The sequence below is a fragment of the Bufo bufo genome, chromosome 9 (assembly GCF_905171765.1).
Source record: "Bufo bufo chromosome 9, aBufBuf1.1, whole genome shotgun sequence".
In the NCBI taxonomy this organism is placed as follows: Eukaryota; Metazoa; Chordata; class Amphibia; order Anura; family Bufonidae; genus Bufo; species Bufo bufo.
In genome coordinates, this window is record NC_053397.1 from 143,408,910 (window position 1) to 143,434,289 (window position 25,380).

The window sequence follows — 25,380 nt, forward strand, 5'->3', positions numbered from 1 at the left end:
GTGCTAATGAATTGTCGCTACTGTGCCCCCATCAGATGCTGCCAGTGTGCCCATGAATTGTCGCTACTGTGCCCCATCAAATGCCAGTGTGCCCATAAATTGTTGCTAGGCACAGTAGCAACAATTCATGGGCACACTGGCATTTGATGGGGCACAGTAGTGACAATTTACGTGCACACTGGCATTTGATGGGGCACAGTAGCGACAATTCATGGGAACACTGGCAGCATCTGATGGGGGCACAGTAGCGACAATTCATTAGCACACTGGCAGCATCTGATGGGGGGCACAGTAGCGACAATTCATGGGCACACTGGCATTTGATGGGGCACAGTCCATCAAATGCCAGTGTGCCCATGAATTGTCGCTACTGTGCCCCCATCAGATGCTGCCAGTGTGCCCAACTGCCCATGAATTGTCGCTATTGTGCCCCATCAAATGCCAGTGTGCCCATAAATTGTTGCTAGGCACAGTAGCAACAATTCATGGGCACACTGGCATTTGATGGGGCACAGTAGTGACAATTTACGTGCACACTGGCATTTGATGGGGCACAGTAGAGACAATTCATGGGAACACTGGCAGCATCTGATGGGGGCACAGTAGCGACAATTCATTAGCACACTGGCAGCATCTGATGGGGGGCACAGTAGCGACAATTCATGGGCACACTGGCATTTGATGGGGCACAGTCCATCAAATGCCAGTGTGCCCATAAATTGTCGCTACTGTGCGCCATCAAATGCCAGTGTGCCCATAGATTGTCGCTACTGTGCCCCATCAGATGCTGCCACCCAGTGTCAATTGCCCCTATTTGCTCACCTTTTGGAGTCATATAATGGAGATGGAGTGACTGTCTCCTCGTCTGGTCACTGGTGGTGGTGGAGCAGGGCAGGGCAGTCTTGCGCCGGTGTTCTTCCAGTCAGGACTCGAGGAGGCACTGGCATCTGGCAGCCGGTGGGACACGTGGTCACCCTATCTCACCAGCTTGGTAGCTCTGTAGGGGCCCGGGCCTATGATGCGGTGCTCCATGTCCCCGGCCCGGTCGCCTCTCCCCGGTGTTGCTGTGTCTCCAGGAGACGGGCACAGTTTGAATCTTGTACCTGAGCGACGGCGGCCGCCTATTGGCTTTGGGGACACCACGTGACGTCTCTGGGGAGTGAAGGAGGAGGCGGCGGGGGCGGCGCAGGGTTTTCTTCTTCTCACTTGCTGGGGCAGCTGCGTGCAGTGTGCAGGGTGTGGAGTCGGAGCCGCAGAGAGAGCGGGACATGGTGACGTCACTGGTTGCTACACGCCAAGCGGGGCAGCCGTAGCAACCAGTGATTTAGGATGAATTAATTACAACAGCACTGCGGCAGCAGCGGCAGTGAATGTTGCAGACTGGCAGGCAGTTGATTCCGGGACTCTCTATTGTCCCGGTTTGAAGGCTCCCGGGACACGGGACAAAAACGTAAATTACGGGACGATCCCGGGCAAACCGGGACACGTGGTCACCCTACTTAGGGCTCATGCGGGCCATATGTCCCTGAGCGGTATACGTCGTGCGCACGGGAGCGCACAGCATCATAGGTTACTATGGGCGCCAGCGGGACTATTGCGCTGTACTCATAAGAACATATGAGTGCAGGACAATAGTCCCGCGGGCGGCCTGTAACCTATGATGCTGTGCGCTACCGTGTGCACGATCTATGCCGCTCCGGGACATATGGCCCGCTCACAGACCGTATGTCTCAGGGGGTGTACGGTCATGTGCATGAGCCCTTATACCTTATGTCTCGGTAGCTCTAATCCTGGTTTTGGCTCACAATCTCTGATGGAAATCACTGACAAAAAACTGATGTGTGAAGGACCTTTTAATCATCTGCATTTTGTGCTGTATTCCTAACACACTATTGTCTACGGATCGTCAACCTCCGGCACTGAACCTGTTGTAAATCTACCACTCCCAGCATGCACACTTTCTTAGATCTCCCATAGTAGTAAATGGAGCATGCTGGGAGTTGTCCTTTCACATAAACTGGGGTTGCTGCGGAACGCACACAGGCCGGCAGTGGCAACTCTAGTAACAATATATAGGGGGGGCACATAAGATACCACAGTCACAAAAATAGGGGGAAGGGGCACTAATAATTTTCACCACTTAATCATACTACTGAAAAAAATGAAATAAGTATATATAAATAAGATTACAAAATACGAGATTATTGCGGTTTGCAGCGATTCCTGATGTTAAATCCCTAAGCTGAAATACACAGGCAGCCAATGGCAGTGCTGCCCTCTCCCTCCCAGCCAATTGCAGCTGAGGTGGGCAGGGTAAGATTCTCTGCCGTAGTGAAGCGGGTGGGCAGCATGGGCAGTACTTTCAGTTTGGCAAAACTGACAGATCAGCGCTGTGGCCAGCGTTTTAAAGGGGAATCAGCGGGCAGTGGCATTGCGTGGGGTGCCAGCACCCGGGGCAAGCCAAGTATTGCGCCCCCCTGTGGCCAGGCCCTTTTACAGATAATGTAGTAGATGTCACTTGCAGTCCTATGTAACACCACATGTGTGCATGAGCCCTTATTGTGAGTCAAACCCAGTAGTGAAGCCTATTCAGCGATAAGGTATAGTGGAAAGATTTCCTCCTGTTCTTTGTTTTTGACCTTCACCTGGTTAACTGACCAAGTAGCTGGTGTGAACTCAGCCTTAGTTGCCCGTAGCAACCAATCAGTTTCCCCCTTTCATTTTCCACAGGAGATCTGAAAAATGAAAGGTGTAATCTGATTGGTTGCTACAGGAAACTAAGTCAGTTTTCCTTCACACCACTTTTGATAAATCTCTCCCTGGAGACTACTCTGCCCCTGGCTAGAATAGTTAATCACCAACATATACAGACCTAAACATTGGTAAATTTGTCGGGGTTGATGTTCCGGCCCCTGCATACCCCTGCCACTCCCTCGACTTAGGCATTTTAAGTTGCAAAAAGGGGGTCTTGCAAAAATTTTTGGCATAAAAACATCTGTAAATAACCCCCCAATGTTTTGTTCAGTGATTGTGAGCCAAACCATGGGTGGCGCATTCCATGAGATAAGGTCTCATGGAAAGCTCTCCATATGTTTGACTTAGGGATGTCGCCCGTGTGCCTTCCGCAATTTGTGGAACGGAACAGGAGGCCCATTATAGAAATGCCTATTCTTGTCCACAAAACGGACAAGAATAGGACATGTCTCATAATTTTTGCGGGGCCACGGAACGGAGTAACGGATGCGGACAGCACACAGAGTGCTGTCCACATCTTTTGCGGACCCATTCAAATGAATGGTTCATCCGTATACGGAATCAAAATACGGCCCGTATACAGAACGCAAAAAAAGTTTGTGTGCATGAGCCCTTACAGTCATTTATGGAAATCACTGACCAAATACTGACTATGTGAAAGAGGCAGAGCAGAAATATCGCTTTTCATGAGCCCAATCACCATTTTATGCAATGAGCATAATGTAATCATTAAAGGGGTTTTCCGGGAGCCCTGTATTAATGATCTGTCTTCAGGATCGGTCATCAATATCAGATCAGCACAGGTCCGACTCCAGAAACCCTCGCCAATCAGCTTTTTGAATGAGGCCGCAAAGCTAGACTTTTAGTACTTAACCCCTTAACGCCCAGCGCCGATCGGGGGGGAATCGCGGCACCATGCCTGCTCTTACCGGCAGGCAGCAATGCCGGGTAAGGGCAGCATGGTGCTGCACCGCCCCCCCTACAGCTTCAAGCGCTGCGAATGGCCGATCAATGAGACCTGCACATCGCAGCTCAGGAAGCTGTCAGAGGCATCGGGGAGGATCGGGAGGAGCTCAGGGGGAGGTTGCAGGTGCTGAACAAGTCAGCATCGGTCACCTCCGAGGTGAGGCAGGGGACACCAGTGTTTTGGGTCCCCTGCCAGCGCTGCTATTGGCTGGAACAGCCAATGGCAGCGCTACAGCTGCACAGGAAGAGGCAGAACTTCCCTGCATGCAGCCATTCTAGCTGGTGACTGCATGCAGAGAGGTTCTGTGCTGCTGGTTGGCTTGCAGGGACTTGTGGTGTACACCACAGCGATTTAACCCCTTTCCTGATGAAAAGAAGAACTACATCTGGAATAGCTGTATAGATTTATTTTTTTCATTTGCAGCTGTTCCAGATCCCTAAACCACCCTCCCTGTCCCTTCCCGAGTTCCACCTGTATATAAATTTCAGTTAGTGTGAGTTTAGGTTTTTGCACGAACGCACCATCTTCGTGCGTGTACTTTGCAACCACTGAGCACCAATCAGTAGTGTCCATTACTGATCGCGTTTGCTCAGTTTGCACTGCAAGTTGTTTTTTTTTTGCAGAAAATACTTTTTTTTGTGTGCAGCAAAGCCCTTTTTTGTGCAGAAGACTTTAAATTTTTTTGCAGAAAAGACTTTTTTTCCCTTTCATCCTCCATGACGGCATGCCATGAGAGATGACCCGCCTCCAACCAGGTAGGGACAGGAAGTATAAATTTGACTCTCCTCCGGCTCCTCCTCAGTGTCTTCCTGTCCCTCCAGGTAGGAGATAGGGTTTTCCCTTATGGTCGCGGACCATGAAGAATGAAGAGGATTACCATATGAGGAGGCAGCAGAGTCCGAACCCTAGTTGGGAAAAACGGGCTCTGAATACCTGTCTCTTACCTGCTGCTAGGGGCGCGCAGACAGGTCCACGTGGGACCGGACACTCGTGGAGTCCCTCCGGTCAGTCGCAAAACTCCACACTGCGATCCGGCATGGCCGGCGCTCACAGTGTCGTCACCGGAAGTGGACGCGCTCCATGCGTTCCACGAAGCGTTCCACGGCTTACTTCCGGTATGGGGCCTGAGAGCACTTCCGGCGGTGGATTGCATGCCGGCGACGGCGGGAGATTCAAAATCGCGCAAGATTATGACGGAGGTCGTCCTCTGATCTGAGGTCTTAAGGTAAAGCTATTTAAGGGGGTAAAGTAAAGGCTGTTACCCTAAACATGCTGGATCCAGGTGAAGTTATGGAGACCACTCAGGGATCTGTACCTGTGAGTAATGTTACCAGGACAAGGGTTAAGGCAGTATATTCTGTTATTAACCCTTATGTGTTCTCTTTCTTTCTGTATGTGTGCAGAGTGAGAAAGAGATTGCTCAGAAAGCGAAAACTAGTCAGAGGGCAAAAAAGTGCAGTATTTGTTCTGTCAAACTTTCAGATTCCTCTACTAGGAAAGTTTGTAAAAAATGTACTGACAATATTTCTAAGGAATTAGTTCCGTCTTTAAAAGAAGAACTTAAAAACACAATTAGAGAAGAAATCAGGTCTGCTATGTCAGATCCCTCATTAATTCCTTCATGCTCCAAACAGGCGCAGGGACCAGCGACAAAAATGTCTGATTCAGAATCAGAAGAAGATTCAGAATCAGGAGAACTCGGGTCCGAAGATTCTGGATCTGATTCAGAATTTAAAAACTATCTTTTTTCATCAGAGGATACCAGAGAATTAATTAAAGCGGTTAGGGCCACTATGGATCTTTCTGAGGAAAAGGTCCGCAGATCAGTCCATGACGAGATGTTCAGTGGATTTGAGCAGAGGTCTAACCGAGGCTTTCCGGTACATAAAAATATGCACGATCTAATTAAAAGGGAATGGAGGTCCCCGGATAGGAAATTGTTCATTCCTAAGACAATAAGACGACGACTCCCTTTTTCTAGTGAAGATGAGGCCTTTTTAACAACTTGTCCTAAGATAGACATTTCCCTATCTAAATTAGTGAAAGGTCCAAATGCCTTACCGTTTGAGGATATGGGATCATTAAGGGACCCCATGGATAAAAAGACGGATCAAACCCTCAAAAAGACATGGGAAGCTTGTGCGGCCCTCTTTAAACCAAACCTGGCTGCAACATCAGTATCTAGATCACTAAAGAAATGGCTCACGCAGTTAGAATCCTTACTGAAAAGCGGAAATACATACGATAGTCTAAAAGATTCCTTTCCGCTCTTAATTAAAGCTGTGGATTTCCTATCTGATTCCACTGTGGAATCAGTCAGGATAGCTGCAAAGGCATCTGGGTTAGCGATCGTTGCAAGAAGATCCCTCTGGTTAAAGTCTTGGTCGGGAGAGGTCAGTTCAAAACTAAAGTTATGTACCTTACCTTTTCATGGTAATTTGTTATTCGGAGAAGATTTAGAATCCATCCTAGAAAAGGCTTCCGACTCAAAGAAAACCTTTCCCAGGGACTCCGGGAAAAGGAAATTTCCCTTTTGGAGGGTTAAAAAAGGAAATCCCTTTCAAGCGAAGAAAACGAATAGAGATTCGGGCTGGTCAAGGGGAAGAAACCAGAAGAGTAGAGGGTACTTGTTCTCTACAAAGAATACGGAACCGTCAAAGCAATGACGCCAGTGCTCAGGTAGGAGGGAGATTAAGTTTTTTTCTAGACTATTGGGAAATGATTACAACAAACCCTTGGGTCTTAAACATAATATCAGAAGGCTACAAAATTGTGTTTCGTCTTCCTCCTCCCTCAAATATTTTCAGGGTAACTCCAATTCAAAAAACAACCGTTCTTCAAACAAATCTGGGAGAAGGGATTCGGAAGCTGCTAGCTCAAAAAGCCATAATTCCGGTTCCCCATTCTCAAAAAGGTCAGGGATATTATTCAACCGTTTTTCTTGTAAAAAAAAACAGACGGGAAATTTTGGTTAATAATAAACCTAAAGAACTTGAACAAGTTCATAGAATACAACAAATTCAAAATGGAAACAATAAGATCAACTGTGAATCTGCTAAAAAAGGGAGACTTCTTGGCCTCCATAGACTTAAGAGACACATACTACCATATTCCGGTATGCAAACAGTCTCAAAAATTCCTGCGGATAGCGGTCTATTTGGGGAAAGATCTTCTCCATTTTCAGTTCCAGGTATTACCCTTTGGAATAACCTTGGCCCCCAGGGTCTTCACAAAGGTGATGCTGGAGCTGGTAGCCCACTTGAGAAGGAGAAACATAATGATTGTTCCTTATCTAGACACTCTACTGATAGTAGGCGAGACAAGACAGTCCCTAGAGAGCAATCTCTTAGTGACCTGCCAGACGCTGTATCTAGCGGGATGGCTAATAAATTGGGAAAAATCAAAGCCAGTCCCGTCCCAGGAAATAATTTTCTTGGGCCTCTCCCTAGACACCACTCGTCAGAGGACGTCTCTTACAGAGCAAAAAGTGTCTGGAGTGGTAGAAAAAGTCTCAAGGTTTCAAAGTCATCCATCTTGTTCGATACGAGAGGCTATGAGACTACTAGGGACTTTAACCTCTTGCATCCCTGCAGTAAAGTGGGCTCAGTTCCACTCTCGAACTCTTCAACATTGGGTATTAACCTGCTGGGACAGAAACCAGAGTTCATTGGAACAAACTGTTCTGATTCCCTTAGCAGTAAACCAGTCTCTTCTGTTTTGGAAACAAGTAAATCACCTATGTCAAGGAATTCCATGGAATTCGGAAGAACAGGTGTTTGTCACAACAGACGCAAGTCCTTGGGGGTTGGGAGCGCATTGCTCTCATCACTATTTCCAAGGGGCCTGGGCTGACCACCAAAAAACTTTGTCCTCAAACCAAAAGGAATTGATGGCAGTTTGGGAGACTATAAAAGTTGCGAGTCAATATATAGAAGGAAAAGATGTCCAAATAAGTTCAGACAACACAACAGTGGTGGCATATTTAAATCATCAAGGTGGAACAAGGAGCCAATGTCTGAGCCAAATAACAGAAAAGATTTTTTCCTGGGCAGAAGAAAATATAAGATCCCTTTCATCAGTCCATTTAAAAGGAAGCTTAAACATGAAAGCAGATTTCCTAAGCAGGGTCAAGATAAATCAAACAGAATGGAGTTTGAAGAAACAAGTTTTTCACCAAATAACAAAAAAATGGGGGGTCCCCCAGATAGACCTCTTTGCGTCAGCCACAAACGCAAAAGTAGGTTGTTTCCTTTCCCTCAATCCAAAAGAAGGAAGCAAAGGGATAGATGCCTTGTCAATAAAATGGAATTTCCATCTGGCTTACGCCTTCACCCCCTCTGCAACTAATATCTCGAGTGATAAAGAAGATAAGGCAAGACAGGGCTCACGTTAGTCTGATAGCCCCCTTATGGCCCAAAAAATCATGGTTTCCACTATTAAAGATCATGTCCATCCAAAGTCCATGGATCCTTCCTTGGGATCAGGATTTGTTGTCGCAGGGACCAGTTCACCATCCCGAGGTGGAAAGGCTGCATTTGGCAGCCTGGAACCTGAAAGGTTGATTTTAAAAGCTAGAGGCCTGTCAGATCCCGTCATCAATACTATGTCGGCTAGTAGAAAGGAAATAACCTCAAAGATCTATAATAAAGTATGGAGAGCTTTTAATACCTGGTGTATGAAAGAGAAAGTATCCCCTGAAAAATTTTCAGTTCTAGGTTTTTTACAATCTGGGCTGGAGAAAGGTCTTCGTCCCAATACACTAAGGGTTCACGTATCGGCTCTTAGTGCAGTTTTTGATGAAAAAATTGCCAATCATTCTTGGGTTATCAGATTCCTAAAAGGGGCAGACAGACTGAGACCATCGTTGAAAGCCATGACTCCCCCCTGGGATAATCAATGTAGTTTTATCAGGCCTAATAGAAAGTCCTTTTGAACCCTTATCAACTGTCTCTATAAAATATATAACACTAAAAACCCTGTTCTTAGTAGCAATTGCATCAGCCCGCAGGGTTAGTGAAATCCAGGCCCTAAAGATTAATGAGCCATTCTGTGTCATTTCTTCGGATAGAATTACTTTTAAATTGGATAACTCCTTCCTTCCCAAAGTTGTGTCTAATTTCCACAGGCAAGAAGAAATATTGGTTCCCTCGTTTTGTGACGACTCGAAAACAGGAGAGGAGAGATTTCATAAATTGGATGTACGCAGAGCAGTTCTAATATATTTAGAAGCCATGAAAACCTTCAGAAAGACGGACTCTTTATTTGTTCAGTTTCTTGGCACAAATAAAGGGCAGAGAGTGACTAAAAATACTGTTTCCAGATGGATTAAAACGGCGATTTCAGAATCATATAAAGCGCTAGGGAAATCGCCTCCTGAAGCCTTTACAGCACATTCTACAAGATCAGTTTTTGCCTCCTGGGCAGAAAGGGCTAACGCTTCACTAGAGCAGATCTGTAGGGCGGCCACTTGGTCTAGCCCTAATACTTTTATCAAACATTACAGAGTCCATGTTAAGGCAGGTCAAGATCTAGCCTTTGGGAGGAAAGTTCTTCAAGCCATAATCCCCCCTAGTTGTTTAATATGTTATATCTCATGGTATGCCGTCATGGAGGATGAAAGGGAAAAACCAAATTACGTACCGGTAATTCCCTTTTCATGAATCCTCCATGACGGCATAGGGGTTTCCCACCCAACAAAACCCCCAAAAAATAAAATATATATATATATATATATATATATATATACGTTCATAAGAATATATAGGTATATATAATATAGAATTAGCAATGATAAGTCTACACATAGGTGATGGTGTGCAAAAAAATAAAATAAAGGGTATAAATGAAAAGATTCGAAAGAACACTCTCTAGGCTGTTGATCCAGAAAGACACTGAGGAGGAGCCGGAAGAGATTCAAATTTATACTTCCTGTCCCTACCTGGTTGGAGGCGGGTCATCTCTCATGGTATGCCGTCATGGAGGATTCAAGGGAATTACCGGTACGTAATTTTTTTTTTACAACCTTTCTTCTAAATTGAATTTCAAATGTGTTACAAGCCCCTTCACGTGGGAAAACACTACATACATACTCCTCACACTAAATAAAGGTTTACACTTTTTACACATCACACCACAATAAAATAAAAATGTCCCGTCCGTCCCATGTGTAGTCAGCTGAAGAGGCATATGCCTTGCTTGCCTCCGATACTGAGTCTGCCAGTGAGGGAGAAGAGGATGCCACTTTCCTCTATTCCTGTACCCCTCATCATCATCCGCTGATGAGGGACCCTCTAGAAGGCAGCCACCCAGAGTCTACCCTTATGGACGATTATCAGCCCCAAATTCTAGAGTTTGTGGGAAACTCTGGAATCCAAATTGACTGCACGGGCTTCACAGAAATTGATTTTTTCAAAATCTTTTTCTCTGATTTTATAAATTTTATGGTGACCCAAGCAAATTTATATGCCCAGCAATTTATTTCCCAGAACCTTACTTCGCCAGAGACCTGGCCTGTGCTAGACCCCAAGGTTGGACCCCAGTAAGTGCAGCAGAGATTATGACATTTTGGGGACTCGTGCTGCATATGGGCGTTGTAAAAAAAAACATTAGGCAATATTGGAGTTCGGACATTTTCTACCAGACTCCAATTTACAGTAAGACCATGATCCGGAATCGATTTGATTGAATTCGGAAATTCCTACACTACAACGACAATGCACACTGCCCACCCCAAAACGACCCAACATTTGACCGTTTGTTCAAGGTTAGGCCTGTCATTGACCACTTCAGCACCAAGTTTGGTGAGGTGTACAACCCAGATAAAAATGTATGTGTAGATGAGTCCCTATTACTATCCAAAGGGAGGATTAGATTCTGCCAGTACCTGCCTAGCAAACGGGCAAGGTATGGCATAAAGATATGCAAACTTTGTGAGAGTAGCTCCGGGTACACCCAGAAGTTCCGCATTTATGAAGGGAAAGATTCCTGGATAGAACCCCCAGAATGCCCCCCCCCCCCCATCCTAGGAGTTAGTGGGAAGATTGTGTGGAACTTACTGCATCCACTGCTGGATAAGGGTTACCACCTCTATGTGGGTAACTATTATTACAGCATACCCCTAATCATGTCCCTAACTGCCAGAGGTACTGTGGCTTGCGGCACATTGCACAAAAATCAGAGAGGCCTCTCTAGAGAATGGGTGAAAGTAGGGCTCTCCTCCATAATAACATGCTGGTGGTTAAGTACAAGGACAAGAGGGACATCCTTGTACTGACCAACATTCACACTAACACTAGCTCCCCTGCCCCTGCACGTGGTACCACAACCACTACCCCCAAACCAGTTTGCATCCTGGACTACAACAGGCACATGGGAGGGGTGGATCTTGCAGATCAACTTAAGAAGCCCTACAGTGCCACATGAAAAACAAAAGTGTGGTACAAAAAGCTGGCACATTGTACAGTCTGTTCTATTCTTGTTTGTTTTTTTTATTTTATTTCTGGGGACCTGGGGAATTTTTTTAAATGCGACATGACAGCTAAAATCCATGTCTGTTTATTCAGGCCTGTAAAAAAAACAACAACAGTTTTTGCACTTTGCTTATAGAGCCCTGCTGTGCGCAAATACAGCAGGCTACAAGCACATATGGGGTGTTTGCAAAAAGGAGAGGAAATGGGGAACATATATTGGGGTGCATTTTCTCCTTTAATCCCTTGTGGCGAAAAAATTGGGCTCTACTAGTAATTTCTTTTTTTTCACAAATATGTGGTTTGAAATGTTTTCACAAGTATTTCTGTCTTCTGTGAGACACCTGCTTGCTGAAAAGTACCCTGTCTACCACTTAAAATGTTCGTACGGGGGTGCTCTTTCCGAAATGGGGTCACATGTTGGGGTTTTTCATTTCTGGGGACCTCAGGAATTTATTTAATGCAACATGGCACCTAAAATCCATGTCTGCCAATTCAGGTCAGCAAAATCCATATTTAGCTGTTTGACTCTAGAGCCCTGCCATGCGCCCATACATCATTTTTTTGAGCACATATAGGGGTGTTAGCGTATTCAGGGGGAAATGGGTAACAAAATGGGGGGTGCATTTTGTCCTGTTAGCCCTTGTGAAAGTGAAAAATGTGGGTGTAAAGCAACTTTTTCTGGAAAAAATTGTAATTTTTCATTTTCACAGCACAGCGTTTCCTAATTCTGTGAAACGCCCGATGGGTGCTCACTACACACCTTGAAATATTCCTTGAGGGGTGTAGTTTCCGTAATGGGGTCACTTTTTGGGGGTTTCCACTCTAGGGGTACCTTAGGGTGTGTTCAATTGCAAGATGGCGCCTGTCAATTATTCCGGTGAAATCTGCCTTCCAGAAGCCATTTGGTGCTCCTTTCCTTCTGACCCCTGTGGTACGCCAATATAGCAGTATACAAGCACATATAGGGTATTTCTGTAATCAGGAGAAAATGGGCAATAAATTGGGGGTGCATTTTCTCCAGTTCCCCCTTGTGAAAGTGAAAAATGTGGGCCTAAACTTTATTTTTCTGGGAAAAAAATAAAATTTTTCATTTTCACAGCCAATTCCATGAATCACTGTTGAGGACAAAGTTCTCACTACACATCTTGAAATATTCCTTGATGGGTGTAGTTTCCAGAATGGGGTCACTTTTTGGGGGTTTCCACTCTAGGGGTACCTCAGGGTGTCTTCATAGCTCCCAAAAGCCAATCCTGCAAAATCTGTCCTCCAAAAGCCCAATGGCGCTACTTCCCTTTTGAACCCTGCCATGCACCCATACATCATTTTTTGAGCACATACAGATGTAGCAGGGTTAGCACTCCAGCTCTTAACTCAAATTTCTTAACTCGTCGCGTTATCTTGAGACAAAAGCCATTGAAAAGCAATTGAAGGTGTTTTCTTAGATTAGATAACACAACTCAGAAATCTCAGAAAACAGGAGTGTTAACTGTACTCCATCCGTATGGGGTGTTAGCATATTCCGGGGGGGGGGAATGGGTAACAAATTGTGGGGTGCATCTTGTCCTGTTACCCCTTGCGAAAGTGAAAAATTTGGGTGTAAAGCAACCTTTTTTGGAAAAATGTTTTCTTTTTCACAGCCAAGCGTTTCCTCATTCTGTGAATTGCCCGATGGGTCAAAGTGCTCACTACACACCTTGAAATATTCCTTGAGAGGTGTAGTTTCCGGAATGGCGTCACTTTTTGGGGGTTTCCACTGTAGGGCCACCTCAGGGTGTCTTCACATGCGACATAGCTCCCAATTACCATTCCAGCTAAATCCGCTCTCCAAAAGCCATATGGTGCTCCTTCCACTCTGAAGCATGCTGTGCGCCCATACATCAGTTTTTGAGCACACATGGGGTGTTTCTGTGAACTCCAGATTCAGGGTAATAGATTTTGAGTTTTTTTGGCTGTTAACCCTTGATTTGTTGCAGAAAAAATATATTAAAATTTAAAATCTGCTTAAAAAAGTGAAATTTTCAAATTTCATTCCCATTTTATTTAATTCTCATTGGGCAACTAAAGGGTTAACAACGTTTTTAAAATCTGTTTTCAATAGCTTGAGGGGTGTAGTTTCTAAAATGGGGTGATTTATGGGTGGTTTCTAATATGTAAGCCCCCGAAAGTGACTCATAACTGAACTGGTCCTGAAAAAATTGGGGTTTGGAAATGTGCTTACAAATTTTAAGATTTGCTTCTAAACTTCTAAGGCTACTTTCACACGGGCGAGTATTCCGCGCGGATGTGATGCGTGAGTTGAACGCATTGCACCCGCACTGAATCCGGACCCATTCATTTCTATGGGGCTGTTCACATGAGCGGTGATTTTCACACATCACTTATGCGTTGCGTGAAAATCGCAGCACGCAACGCAGGCCCCATAGAAGTGAATGGGGTTGCGTGAAAATCGCAAGCATCCGCAAGCAAGTGCGGATGCGGTGCGATTTTCACGCACGGTTGCTAGGAGACGATCGGGATGGAGACCCGATCATTATTATTTTCCCTTATAACATGGTTCTAAGGGAAAATAATAGCATTCTGAATACAGAATGCATAGTAAAACAGCGCTGGAGGGGTTAAAAAAATAATAATAATAATTTAACTCACCTTAGTCCACTTGATCGCGTAGCCCGACATCTCCTTCTGTCTCCTTTGTTGAATAGGACCTCTGGTGAGCATTAATTACAGAAACAGGACCTTTGATGACGTCACTCCGGTCATCACATGGTACGTCACATGATCTTTTACCATGGTGATGGATCATGTGATTACCGGAGTGACGTCACCAAAGGTCCTTTACCTGTAATTAATGCTCACCACAGGTCCTGTTCAACAAAGGAGACAGAAGGAGATGCCGGCTACGCGATCAAGTGGACTAAGGTGAGTTAAATTATTATTATTATTTTAACCCCTCCAGCGCTGTTTTACTATGCATTCTGTATTCAGAATGCTATTATTTTCCCTTATAACCATGTTATAAGGGAAAATAATACAATCTACAGAACACCGATCCCAAGCCCGAACTTCTGTAATGAAGTTCGGGTTTGGGTACCAAACATGCGCGATTTTTCTCACGCGAGTGCAAAACGCATTACAATGTTTTGCACTCACACGGAAAAATCGTGGGTGTTCCCGCAATGCACTCGCACATTTTCCCGCAACGCCCGTGTGAAAGAGGCCTAAGTCTTCTAACGTCCCAAAAAAATAAAATGTAATTTTCAAAATGAGTAATAATTATATTTGGAGTTATTACTATCTAGTATAAAAGTAGAGAAATTGAAATTTATAAATTGGCAAGTTTTTCAAAATTTTTGGTAAATTTGGTAATTTTTTTTTAGAAATAAAAACGAATTTTTTTTAATCAATTTTACCACTGTCATAAAGTACAATATGCGACGATAAAACAATCTCAGAATGGCTTGGATAAGTAAGAGCGTTTTGGAGTTATTACTATCTAGTATAAAAGTACAGAAATGTAAATTTTGAAAAAAGTAAAAGCGTTTTAAAGTTATTTCCACATATAGTGACACATGTCAGATTTGCTAAAAATGGCCTGGGCAGAAAGGTGAAAAATGGCCCGCTCCTGAAGGGGTTAAACCACTTTACATCCACAATGGAAAATAAGACAAGAACACCTTAAAGAGGACCTTTCACCAGAATAAAACATCTAAACTAACTATACAGCCATGTAGAGCGGCGCCCAGGGATCCCCCTGCACTTACTGTTATACCTGGGCGCCGCTCTGTTCTCCCTGTATAGCCTCCGGTATCTTCATAGTTAGGCTCCACCCAAGGGAACCTGACGGCGTCTCTTTCTCCTATGCTGTAGCGCTGGCCAATCGCAGCACTCAGCTCATAGCCTGAGAGGTTTTTTTTTTCTCTCAGGCTATGAGCTGAGCGCTGCGATTGGCCAGCGCTACAGCATGGGAGAAGGAGACGCCGGCAGGTTCACCTGGGTGGAGCCTAACTATGAAGATACCGGAGGCTATACCGGGCGAATGGAGCGGCGCCCAGGTATAACAGTAAGTGCAGGGGGATCCCTGGGCGCCGCTCTACATGTCTGTATAGTTAGTTTAGATGTTTTATTCTAGTGAAAGGTCCTCTTTAAAATAGCGATGAGCGGGCTGTTTCATCCAGCTTTGGACTGACCTTGTTCGTTCATTCCAATCCCTAGCTTCATACGTGCATTAAAGGGAGTCTGTCACCTCCATATGGCCATATACAGTGCTTACATTGTCCTATAGCACACCTATACATGAATGTAATGGTACCTTTGTCTTTGTCTTTAGACTTGCAGAAGCTGGAAAAACGAACTATGATTGATATGCAAATGAGCACTCGCAAGTGCCCAGGGGCGGCGTTCACTGTGTTGGAGCCCAGGCTGCTCTGCCTTTTTTCATTGTTTCCCCGCCCCAGCCTCTGCCCACCCTACTATTCCCTTGTGTCATCCTTCGGTCCAGCCGAGATCCCGCGCCTGCTCACTGCTATTACATTCATGTATAGGTGTGCTATAGGACAATGTAAGCACTGTATATGGCCATATGGTGGTGACAGACTCCCTTTAAAATGTATTGCCTCCGATGAGGCTCTTTCAATATGGCCGCTGTTAACGTGAGACTTCTGTTCGTGCTTGTGGTGAGTGCATTAATATATTACATAACGAATTTGGATTCGTTAATGATTGTGGCATGCACAGGGGCGTAACGATCGCGGTCGCAGGGAGTGCGACTGCGACCGGGCCCGGCGGGGGGAGGGGGCCCGCTGTACTAACATGTAATGAAGCGCTGTGAAGGGGCCCGGCATGAAGTACAGTGACAATGCCGGGCCCCGTCAGGGCGCTCCATTACATGTTTAATATGAGGCAAGGTGGGGGAGGTTTGCGCAGAGGGGGTGGGAGGAAGAGGGAGGACGCGCGCACTCACTCACATACACTCGGCCCGGCAGTTCTTGTCACTGCCGGGCTGTCTCCAGATCATCAGTGAAGCAGGAGCTCTAGCGCTCCCTCTGCTGGCCGCACATCGGGCTGCTGGCTGTGGGAGGAGCTCTGAAGGCCCGGGAAACTGCCTTTAGTACAGCCAGCAGCGCGATGTGAGTGTGGCAGCGCAACATCAGGGAAGAGGGTAAGTATGTGTTTTTTTTTTATTTTCCTAACACTGCAGACTGGGGGCAAAGGGGAAGGGGGGGGGGGGGTTGATGGGCACAACTAGAGTGAGGGGGCACAAAAGTGGGCATCTCTACTGAGGGGGCACCTAATCTGCCATAACTACTGTGAGGGGGGCACATAATCTGGCATAACCACTGTGAGGGGCACATATGTGGGCATATCTAATGTGAGGGGCACATAATCTGGCATAACCACTGTAGGGGGGCACATATCTGGCATAACTACTGTGAGGGGGGCACATATAAAGGCATAACTATGAGATGGCACATATAAAGGCATAACTACTGTGAGGGGGGCACATAATCTGGCATAACCACTGTGAGGGGCACATATGTGGGCATATTTAATGTGAGGGGCACATAATATGGCATAACCACTGTAGGGGGCACATATCTGGTCATAACTACTGTGAGGGGCACATAGTCTGGCATAACTACTGTGAGGGGGAACATATCTGGCCATATCCACTGTGAGGGGCACATATCTGGGCATAACTACTGTGAGTGGGCACATATCTGGGCATAACCACTGTGAGCGGGCACATATCTGGGCATATCCACTGTGAGGGGCACATATCTGGGCATATCCACTGTGAGGGGCACATATCTGGCATAAATACCGTGAGGGGGCATATATTTGGCATAACTACTGTTAGGGGGCACATATTTGGCATAACTACTGTGAGGGGCACATATCTGGGCATAACTATTGTGACAGGAACAAAGGTGGGCATAACTGCTGTGAGGGGCCACAAGAAGGACATAACTTTTGTGAAGGGACCACAAGGTGGGCTTAATTACTGTGAAAGGCCACAAGATGGGCATTACTACTGTGAGGGGCCACAATGTGGACATTAGTACTGTGTGGTAGCACTTAGGGGAAATGTCCTAAATTACCCTGCTATACATTGGCATAGCTCAGTCTACCAGGCCAGCAGAGCGCCCCCAGCTGGTAGTTTTACAGGGGTAGTCACCATCCCTTCCTTATGTGATTATTCTTTTTTTTTTCTATCACCACAGGGACCTTGTTCTGGATCCAGCGGACATCACACCGACGCCAGCGACACCCTGGATGAGGTAGGACCAGATTTTATTAGGATTGGGTGAGTGTAGCCATGCATTGGGCTCTTTCACACGAGCGGATCCCGTGTGGCTAATCTGCTGTGTGAAAGAGAGCCAAGCCCCGCTCCGGACAGCAGAGACACCGAGCAGTAACATGATTGATAATGCTCCATGCCTCTCTATGATCGTTTTGCTACAAAATCACGGTGACCACTTTATCTCCCTGTGATTTTTTAGTAAAAAGGTCACAGAGAGGCACGGAGCATTATCAATCGCGTTACTGCTCCGTGTCTCTGCTGTCCGGAATGGGGCTTGGCCCTCATTCACGCAGCGGACTAGCCACACGGGAAAGCCATTAGTAAGAAAATCTGCCGCTTCTTTATAAAAATCGAGGGGTAGGGGGGCCCCGATACAAAGTTTGCACTGGGGCCCATAACACTCTAGTTACGCCACTGGGCATGCACAAGCGGATTCGTTATGTAATATATTAGTTCATGTGCCTCTACTTACCGTTATGGTGCATGCACAAACAGAAGTCTCGCATTAACAGCGGCCATATTGAAGGTGCCTCATCAGAGGCAATACATTTCAATACATGTACGGAGCTAGGGATCAGAATGAATATGAGTTATGTAGATGAACAAACCTGGTCCGTCTAACGATGAACCAGTCCACTTACAGTATCACTACCTGGAAAACTTAATGTGATTGATCTAAGATTGACAAAGTATGAACTGCTAGTGGTGCTTGGTCAACAATAGCACAATGTTATTTTTGGTTTTGTATCAGGGTATATGTTAAGGCAGGGCCACAATAATACTGAATTTCATCTCCCCTTGCTGCCATGCTGCCACTCTGGCGTGGTAACAGTCATATAGATGCGGTGTCCTGTGGATTGTCATTCCATTCCAAGCTCTTTCAACTTGGACACGTAGTTCAACCAAGCTGGTTGTTGGCTGCTGTTTATGCTGGATCCATCGCCCCATCCAGTTCCAGACATTTTTGATGGGGGAGACATCTGGTGATTGAGTTGGTCAGAGGAGCTTGTTGTGTGGGTGGGCATTATCTTGTTGGAATACCAAGGGGGAGATTTATCATACTGGTGTAAAGTAGAGCTGGTTTAGTTGCCCATAGCAGCCAATCGTATTCCACCTTTCATTTTGCAAAAGAGCTGTGAAAAATGAAAGGTGGAATCTGATTGGTTGCTATGGTAAACTAAGCCAGGTCTACTTTGCACCAGTTTGATAAATCTCCCCCCAAGTCTCCTGAGTGAAAATGTCATGGGCATACCAAAGGCTGGTTAATGTTCCTTCCTCAAACACCAGATGGGAACAGCCATGGTAGCACCTAGTCCTATGTGTCTCTGTACTATGCCCTTCTGTAAACTCTGATGGGGCCATCATTAGTAACAAGTCAGAACCTGCTTTCATCACTGAACACTATTGTTCTCCATTCTTGTAAAAGTTTAGTGATTGTGACAGACAGGAGACCCCTGGCTACCATGTGAACTACCCGGCACCCTGCAGGTGCTGATTGGAGGACAGAGAGGGCTTTCTCTAATCTCTGATATGCCACAGTGGCTATTGACTGTGACATCTCAGTGTTAGAAAATTCTGGGATTGGAGTTATCTCTGATCATGGCATTGAGAGTCGAATGCCAGCTTTATCATACTGCTGGCATTTGCAATAGATGGGGTGGGCCCAGCTCCTGAGCCCATGTCATCACTATAATGTACTATTATGGTTCATAACCTTAACAATCAGCACTCGTGACGTAATAGTATGTCACATGGCTGTTTTAGTAACTACTTGCGTTCCCCCATGGAAATAATTGATGATTCTCTCTCGTTCCATTCCTCTGTTATTCCTACTTGAAGTTTATGAATAAATTGGCATCAGTCTGCAATAGGTTAAACTGGGTGTTACCAGTTGATATGAGTCCATAACATTTCCATCCTATGTGTTGTGTTTCTACAGAAAGGCTGACAAGTGAAATGTTTTCAGAATACGATTATGACCTTGACGAAGACAAGCTGTAAGTAATGCATTAAAAATGATTCAGACCAAGTGGAAGAAACGCTTTTTCTAAGGTTAAGACCAATCGGGGTGGCATTGGCACTGCTGCATTGCATTCCAAAATCCTCAGTGGCACACGGCCACTATGGTTTCAAATTGCAGTGGATCCTTTAGTTTGCCGAAAAGCCACTGCGCGGCTGTGTCATTGCTTCCCTGTTTCACAACTCGGATAAGAGTACCCATTATCTAATATATATCCTGCTTACAGCTGATGGGAAAGGTATGGAAGCAATATTGTGCATATAAGTGAATATATATAGCTACATCAGTGTCAATTTCTGTTTTAGGGGCATACCAACCGTCCCAGGAACAGTGACTCTAAAGAAAGATTCACAAAATGTAATTGGAATAAGCATAGGTGGAGGTGCTCAGCATTGTCCTTGCCTCTACATTGTACAGGTGAGTCCCCTGCAATTTTTGATTTTCTAAAATCATTAACCTCAAAGGAAAAATAAGTTACCTGCATCTTATAATTGCAGCAAAAGGTGGATTATGTATAAATCACAATTTCTTGAGTTTGCTGCTACTTAGAACTCTGGATCTGTTATCCCTGCTGCCTGTTCTATTAGGACGCTCTTGAGTGAAAGATATTAGGAACAAGAACTCATTAGGGAATTGCAATGAAGATTAATCGCCTTTCTCCACCTTTGCGTAATATGATTGATTTACTGTTTAGTTAATCTCCTCCTTTCCAAGTGTACAGTTTACAGCATGGCTACATTCACACGACTGGCCATGAAAAACGTACACTGTCAGTTTGTCATGCCCATTTTTGTATCCATTTTTTGGCCATCTGTCCTTTTTTAATGGCTGTTTTGCATCCATTTTTCATGGCCGTTAAAAACGGATGACTTTCATTTGCTTTTTTTAAAATAAAACCCTTGTAGTATACAAATGTACCTCATCCACTTGATGCTGAAGGACCTGCCCTAGGATCTGCGCTCAAGCATGATGATGCTTGAGCGCAGGTTCTTCGACACATCCTTCAGCATCAAGAGGAGTGACTGCCTCTGCACGTGCAAGTGGATGATTTTTTTTTTAACCCCTAAAAATCCATTTTGCACTAGTGTACCCATTTTTAACAGCCGTTAGACAGGTGCACTTCTGTCTAGCGGACATTAAAAACAGTCCCCTTGATTTCAGTGGTGTCCGTCTGGTGATGAGAACAGCCAAAAATAGAACATGTTCTATTTTTTGACAGCCACTATTCACTGGATGTTAAAAAAGCGCCCACGTGAATAGCCCCATCGACTTCAATTTGTTCTTAAAATGGCCATGTGATGTTTGTGACAAAATTGGCCGTCACACAGCTGTTTGAATGTAGCCTACCTCTTCTGTTCTGTAAATCACCTTAACAAAAATTGCTCATGGGAATACTAACCCTCCCCCATTTATTTAATTTCGTTAATAAAAAGATGTATGGGACATATTCAAAAGCTATTTAATTAAAAGTTCTAAAAATGTTAACCATCATCGTTGATGCTGTAATATAGGCTACAAAAGAAAATCTGTTCTTTCCTCCTTTCACCTTTAAAATATAACCTAAACCAATATGCTGCCCCTTAGCTTTCAGAATTGCACAAATACTGTATACTTTGCCAATCTCATGCCTTTATAGGAGCTGATGCAAACGGCATAAGGGACGAATAATTGTTAGTCCGATTATACATCCCACTGATACATGGGGAATGTGCTGCCGAAAAATGATTTATGAGGCTGCATAAAATATCCTCTCAGCCAACAAACAATGATTTGCTCATTTGTTGGCTAAATCAGTGGTCAACTAAACGTCCCCATGGCCCGAGTAAAAGGCCCTTTACATTGGCTTTATTTAGATAAGATCAAAAGACCTTATCAATTTAAGTTATTGTCAGAAACATACAGCCATTTTGGTAACCAGATAATAATGAAATCCCATGTCATTTTAATAGATAAACACAGTGATATCTGTGTTTTTATTCATATGCAAATGAGCATGTTTGAGCACCAGAGGTGGAGCTGAATGCTTGGAGCACTGCTTTTGTAACACCTCTGTGCCATGCACACTCCTCCCTCCTCTAGATTGACAGGGCTAAATATCAGCATGCTGAGGGCAGAGCTGTGTCCTAGCATGCACATATCATATACATGTTGAGAATAGAGGTTTTCTATGCTTAGAGACTCACTGCGGAGACCAGACAAGAATTGAAGGACCATCTTGTGGATTTTGCATCTCATAACATAAGCAACACCAACAAAAGGCCCAATTTGGAAAACTACACATCTCAAAGAATTAAAGGGCTTCTGTCACCCCACTAAACATTTTTTTTTTTTTTTTGTTACTTTTAATCCCTATACTGCGATGACGTCACATCTACACCCGACGCAGGCGCACTGAGAGGAGGACGCTCGCTCGGCGCTCCTTCCTCAATGCGCCTGCGCTGGGTGTAGATGTGACGTCATCGGCGCAGGCCTGAAGACAGGTACGGCGCAGGCACCAGATTTTTGAATGCAAACAGGGCCAGCAGAGAGAGATCCCGTCCGCTGGCCCTGTCAATCAACATGCGGAGGGGGCGTCTTTAGGATAGGAGGATGCGGCTGCTACCAGCAAGTAGCCGCCCTACTTGCTGGTAGCAAGGTAATTAGCATATTTTAAAAGTACGTTTTTAACATAATCTGCTGAACCAAAATGATTAATTACAGTATGTATGCATAAATCGCAGTATAGGGATTAAAAGTAACCAAAAAAAAAAAACTGTTTAGTGGGGTGACAGAAGCCCTTTAACCCCTTAAGGACACAGCCTTATTTCACCTTAAGGACCAGGCCATTTTTTGCAAATCTGACCAGTGTCACTTTAAGTGGTGATAACTTTAAAACGCTTTGACTTATCCAGGCCATTCTGAGATTGTTTTTTCGTCACATATTGTACTTCATGACACTGGTAAAATGAAGTCCAAAAAATCAGAACTTCGCAGATGGGGAAGGGTGAGCACGGGGCTGCGGGGGGCTGTCTGGGGGCTCTCTCCCTCTCCATCGGGGGGCTACAAAGGCACAGCAGCCCCCCGATCGGAGAGGGAGGGAGCTCCCTCTTACTGTTAACTTTTTCCATACAGCGGTCCGACCGCTGTATGGAAAGGGTTAAACGGCTGACATCGCATCACCGATGTCAGCCGTTTATACCAGGGTGTCAGCAATGTGCTGGCACCCTGGTATACCCACTCTACACCAACGATTATTCAATGGGAGGCGGGCGGGGGATCGCGATCCCGCCTGCCGCACCGCCCGCCTCCCGCACCGCCCCCACCGCCCGCAACACCCCCCCTGCACCTCCCACCGGGCTAAAATCATTCAGAGGTGCAGGGGGGGTGATAAATATATATTTTTGCCACACTAAAGTTTCTGATCGCCGCGGTCAGGGACCGCGGGGATCAGAAACTGCAGAAGTCGCAACAAACCGCAGGTCTGAATTGACCTGCGGTTTGTTGCGATCGCGGACATGGGGGGGTCTTGGGACCCCCCCGCGCATTTAGCCGAGGTGCCTGCTCAATGATTTGAGCAGGCACCTTGTTCCGATCACTGCCGGCCGGGCGGCAGTGATCGGAACAACACATGACGTACCGGTACGTCATGTGTCCTTAAGGACTCGGGAAACATGCCGTACCGATACGTCATGTGTCCTTAAGGGGTTAATATAAGGGTGTAGTAAGTATTAATTTATTACAATTGGGGCATGAAAATTAAAAATTATAGAAATATCTAGTTTTAGCTAAATATTTTTATTTTTTCAAGGGTTAACTGGAGAAAAAAGAACCCCAAAAATTGTTGCGCCATTTCTCCTGAGTTCAGCAATACCATCTATGTGGTTGTAACTAGCGCCAAGGAGAAGGCGCACCATTTGGCTTTGAAACCCAGATTTCACTGGAATGAGTTTGGGCACCATGTTAAACTTGCAGCACAGCTGAGGTACCAGTACAATGGAAACCACAGAAAATAACCCACTTCATGAAACTAGTAATAGTTGCAGTAATAGTTTTGACCCCAGAAGTGTTTCATATAATTAATTAAAGGGGTTATTGAAGACCTATAATGCCCCCCATATGCCCTGGCCCCTCATACAGATTGTGCTTACCTTTCTCCCCGGTACCCACGTGGCTTCTGATGCTGGCACGGCCCCCTCAGTATCTCCCCGTCACACAGATGAAAACATCCGACTGAGATGGGGGTTCAGCCGACAGCAGGCCGTGACAGGGATGAGCCTCCCTAGCATTGCGGGTGATGCTAGGGAGGCTCGTTCCTGTCATGGACTGCTATATGCAGAAGCGACGCAGGTGTCGGGGAGCGAGGTAAGTACAATCTGTGTGAGGGGCACGGGCATTTGGGAGGGCATTATAGGTCTTGGATAACCCCTTTAACATTAGACTGTGATTTATATTTTTTTTCCAATAGTATGTTGCTTTAGCCCCAAATTTTTCATTTCTCTTGAATGCATTGGGGGACACAGCACCATGGGTATATTCCCAGCTGCCACTAGGAGGCTGACACTAGAAGTAAAAAGTGTTGGCTCCTCCTACCTCGGCTATACCCACTGCAGATGCAGGAGCAAACCATTTTCTTTCTAGTGTCTTTAGGAGGCAGACACAACCTACTTTTCTGCAGGTCTTGCTGCTTTTTTTGTTGCTTTAAGTTTTTTTTTCTTTTTCTCTTTATGCAGGTTTTCTCCTGCTGCAGGGGGTGCTCCATCGTGGGTTTCCACTTTAGTTGCACCCTCTGTGGGCGCGTACTTCGGTACCGCTGGTCACCCGGTCCCCATTACTGCCGCCGCAGTGGATTGCCAGCATTCCCACGGGCTCCGTGTCGAGTCTGCTGATGGGGTGACCCTGCTGCGCCTGAAGACGTCAGAAGGTAAGTACTGGTTCTCCCCTCTCCCCCCTCTGGACCACTGATCTTCTGGTTCCTTGGCCAGGGCATCTGCTTCTCATCTTAGGGAGCCATCCTCATGGGGGGCCGCTTCTCAGGAGTGCTAAGGGCTCTGCATTCACTCCCCTTCCCCCCAACACCCTGGGTCTGCAATTTCTCCCTTATAGGGAGCCTTGTGCTTGGGGAAGACTTTTAAACCAGGGGGTAGAGGGTATTTTCTGTGGAGGACATCGTCTATCCCAGGGTTTATTTCTTCCCTGCTAGGCTCTCTTATCTGAGTATGAGGGAGAAGCGCTTCTCTCCCTCCCTCCCCCCACTTACTTGTGCGGCCGGCGGAGCTCCGGTCCGGCCGTTTTTTCTTCTTTAGACCCCAGCTTTTCGGCCCTCTAGGCTTCGACCTGGCTCCGCCCCTGCTCCTATCTCTGCTATGCAGAGTTTTTTTTTTCTTCTAGGGGCGGTCTCTTCTCTAAGCTGAGCTGAGGGAGAAGAATCTCCATTTTGCAGCCAAAGCCTGAATCGCCATTCAGACTCTGGCTATACAATTCTTTTCTTTTTCCCATCATGTCCTCTGCTAGTACAGACCCTAAAGCCCGGGTGCCTATTGCGGTACCTACTTTCTATGCTTGCTCTAAGTGCAGTAATCCTTTTCCCCTGCAACCTAACTCGCTCTGCGCGCAGTGCGTTGCTCCCATGCCCCCTTCTGATGCCCTGGCCCCCCCCTGCGGTAGAGGTTCCTCCTGATTGGGCCGCCTCACTGTCCCAGGCCATAAGCGACTAAACCAGCCTGTCCCGGTCCATGGTGCAGTCGCTGAACCGCTTGCCTGCTCAAATTGCGGCAGTCTCTGCCCCTCACAGGGACCATGCTACTGAAGGGGCTCACCCTCGCTCTGACACCAGGTCCCGTAAAAGACCTTGAGTGATCTCAGCCGCGTCCCGGGTCACTCCCTGGATAAG

General features: G+C 45.8%; 1 protein-coding gene across 1 annotated transcript in view; it reads left to right on the forward strand.

The window, feature by feature from the left end:
- The window catches only part of PICK1 (protein interacting with PRKCA 1), a 96,249-nt gene that overhangs the window by 885 nt on the left and 69,984 nt on the right, over positions 1-25,380 (forward strand). Inside the window, exons 2-3 of the mRNA XM_040406569.1 lie at positions 19,431-19,488; positions 19,817-19,928. Of these exons, the coding sequence (XP_040262503.1) occupies positions 19,448-19,488; positions 19,817-19,928 (153 nt within the window). The 5' untranslated portion in view covers positions 19,431-19,447. The remainder of the gene's footprint in view (positions 1-19,430; positions 19,489-19,816; positions 19,929-25,380) is intronic.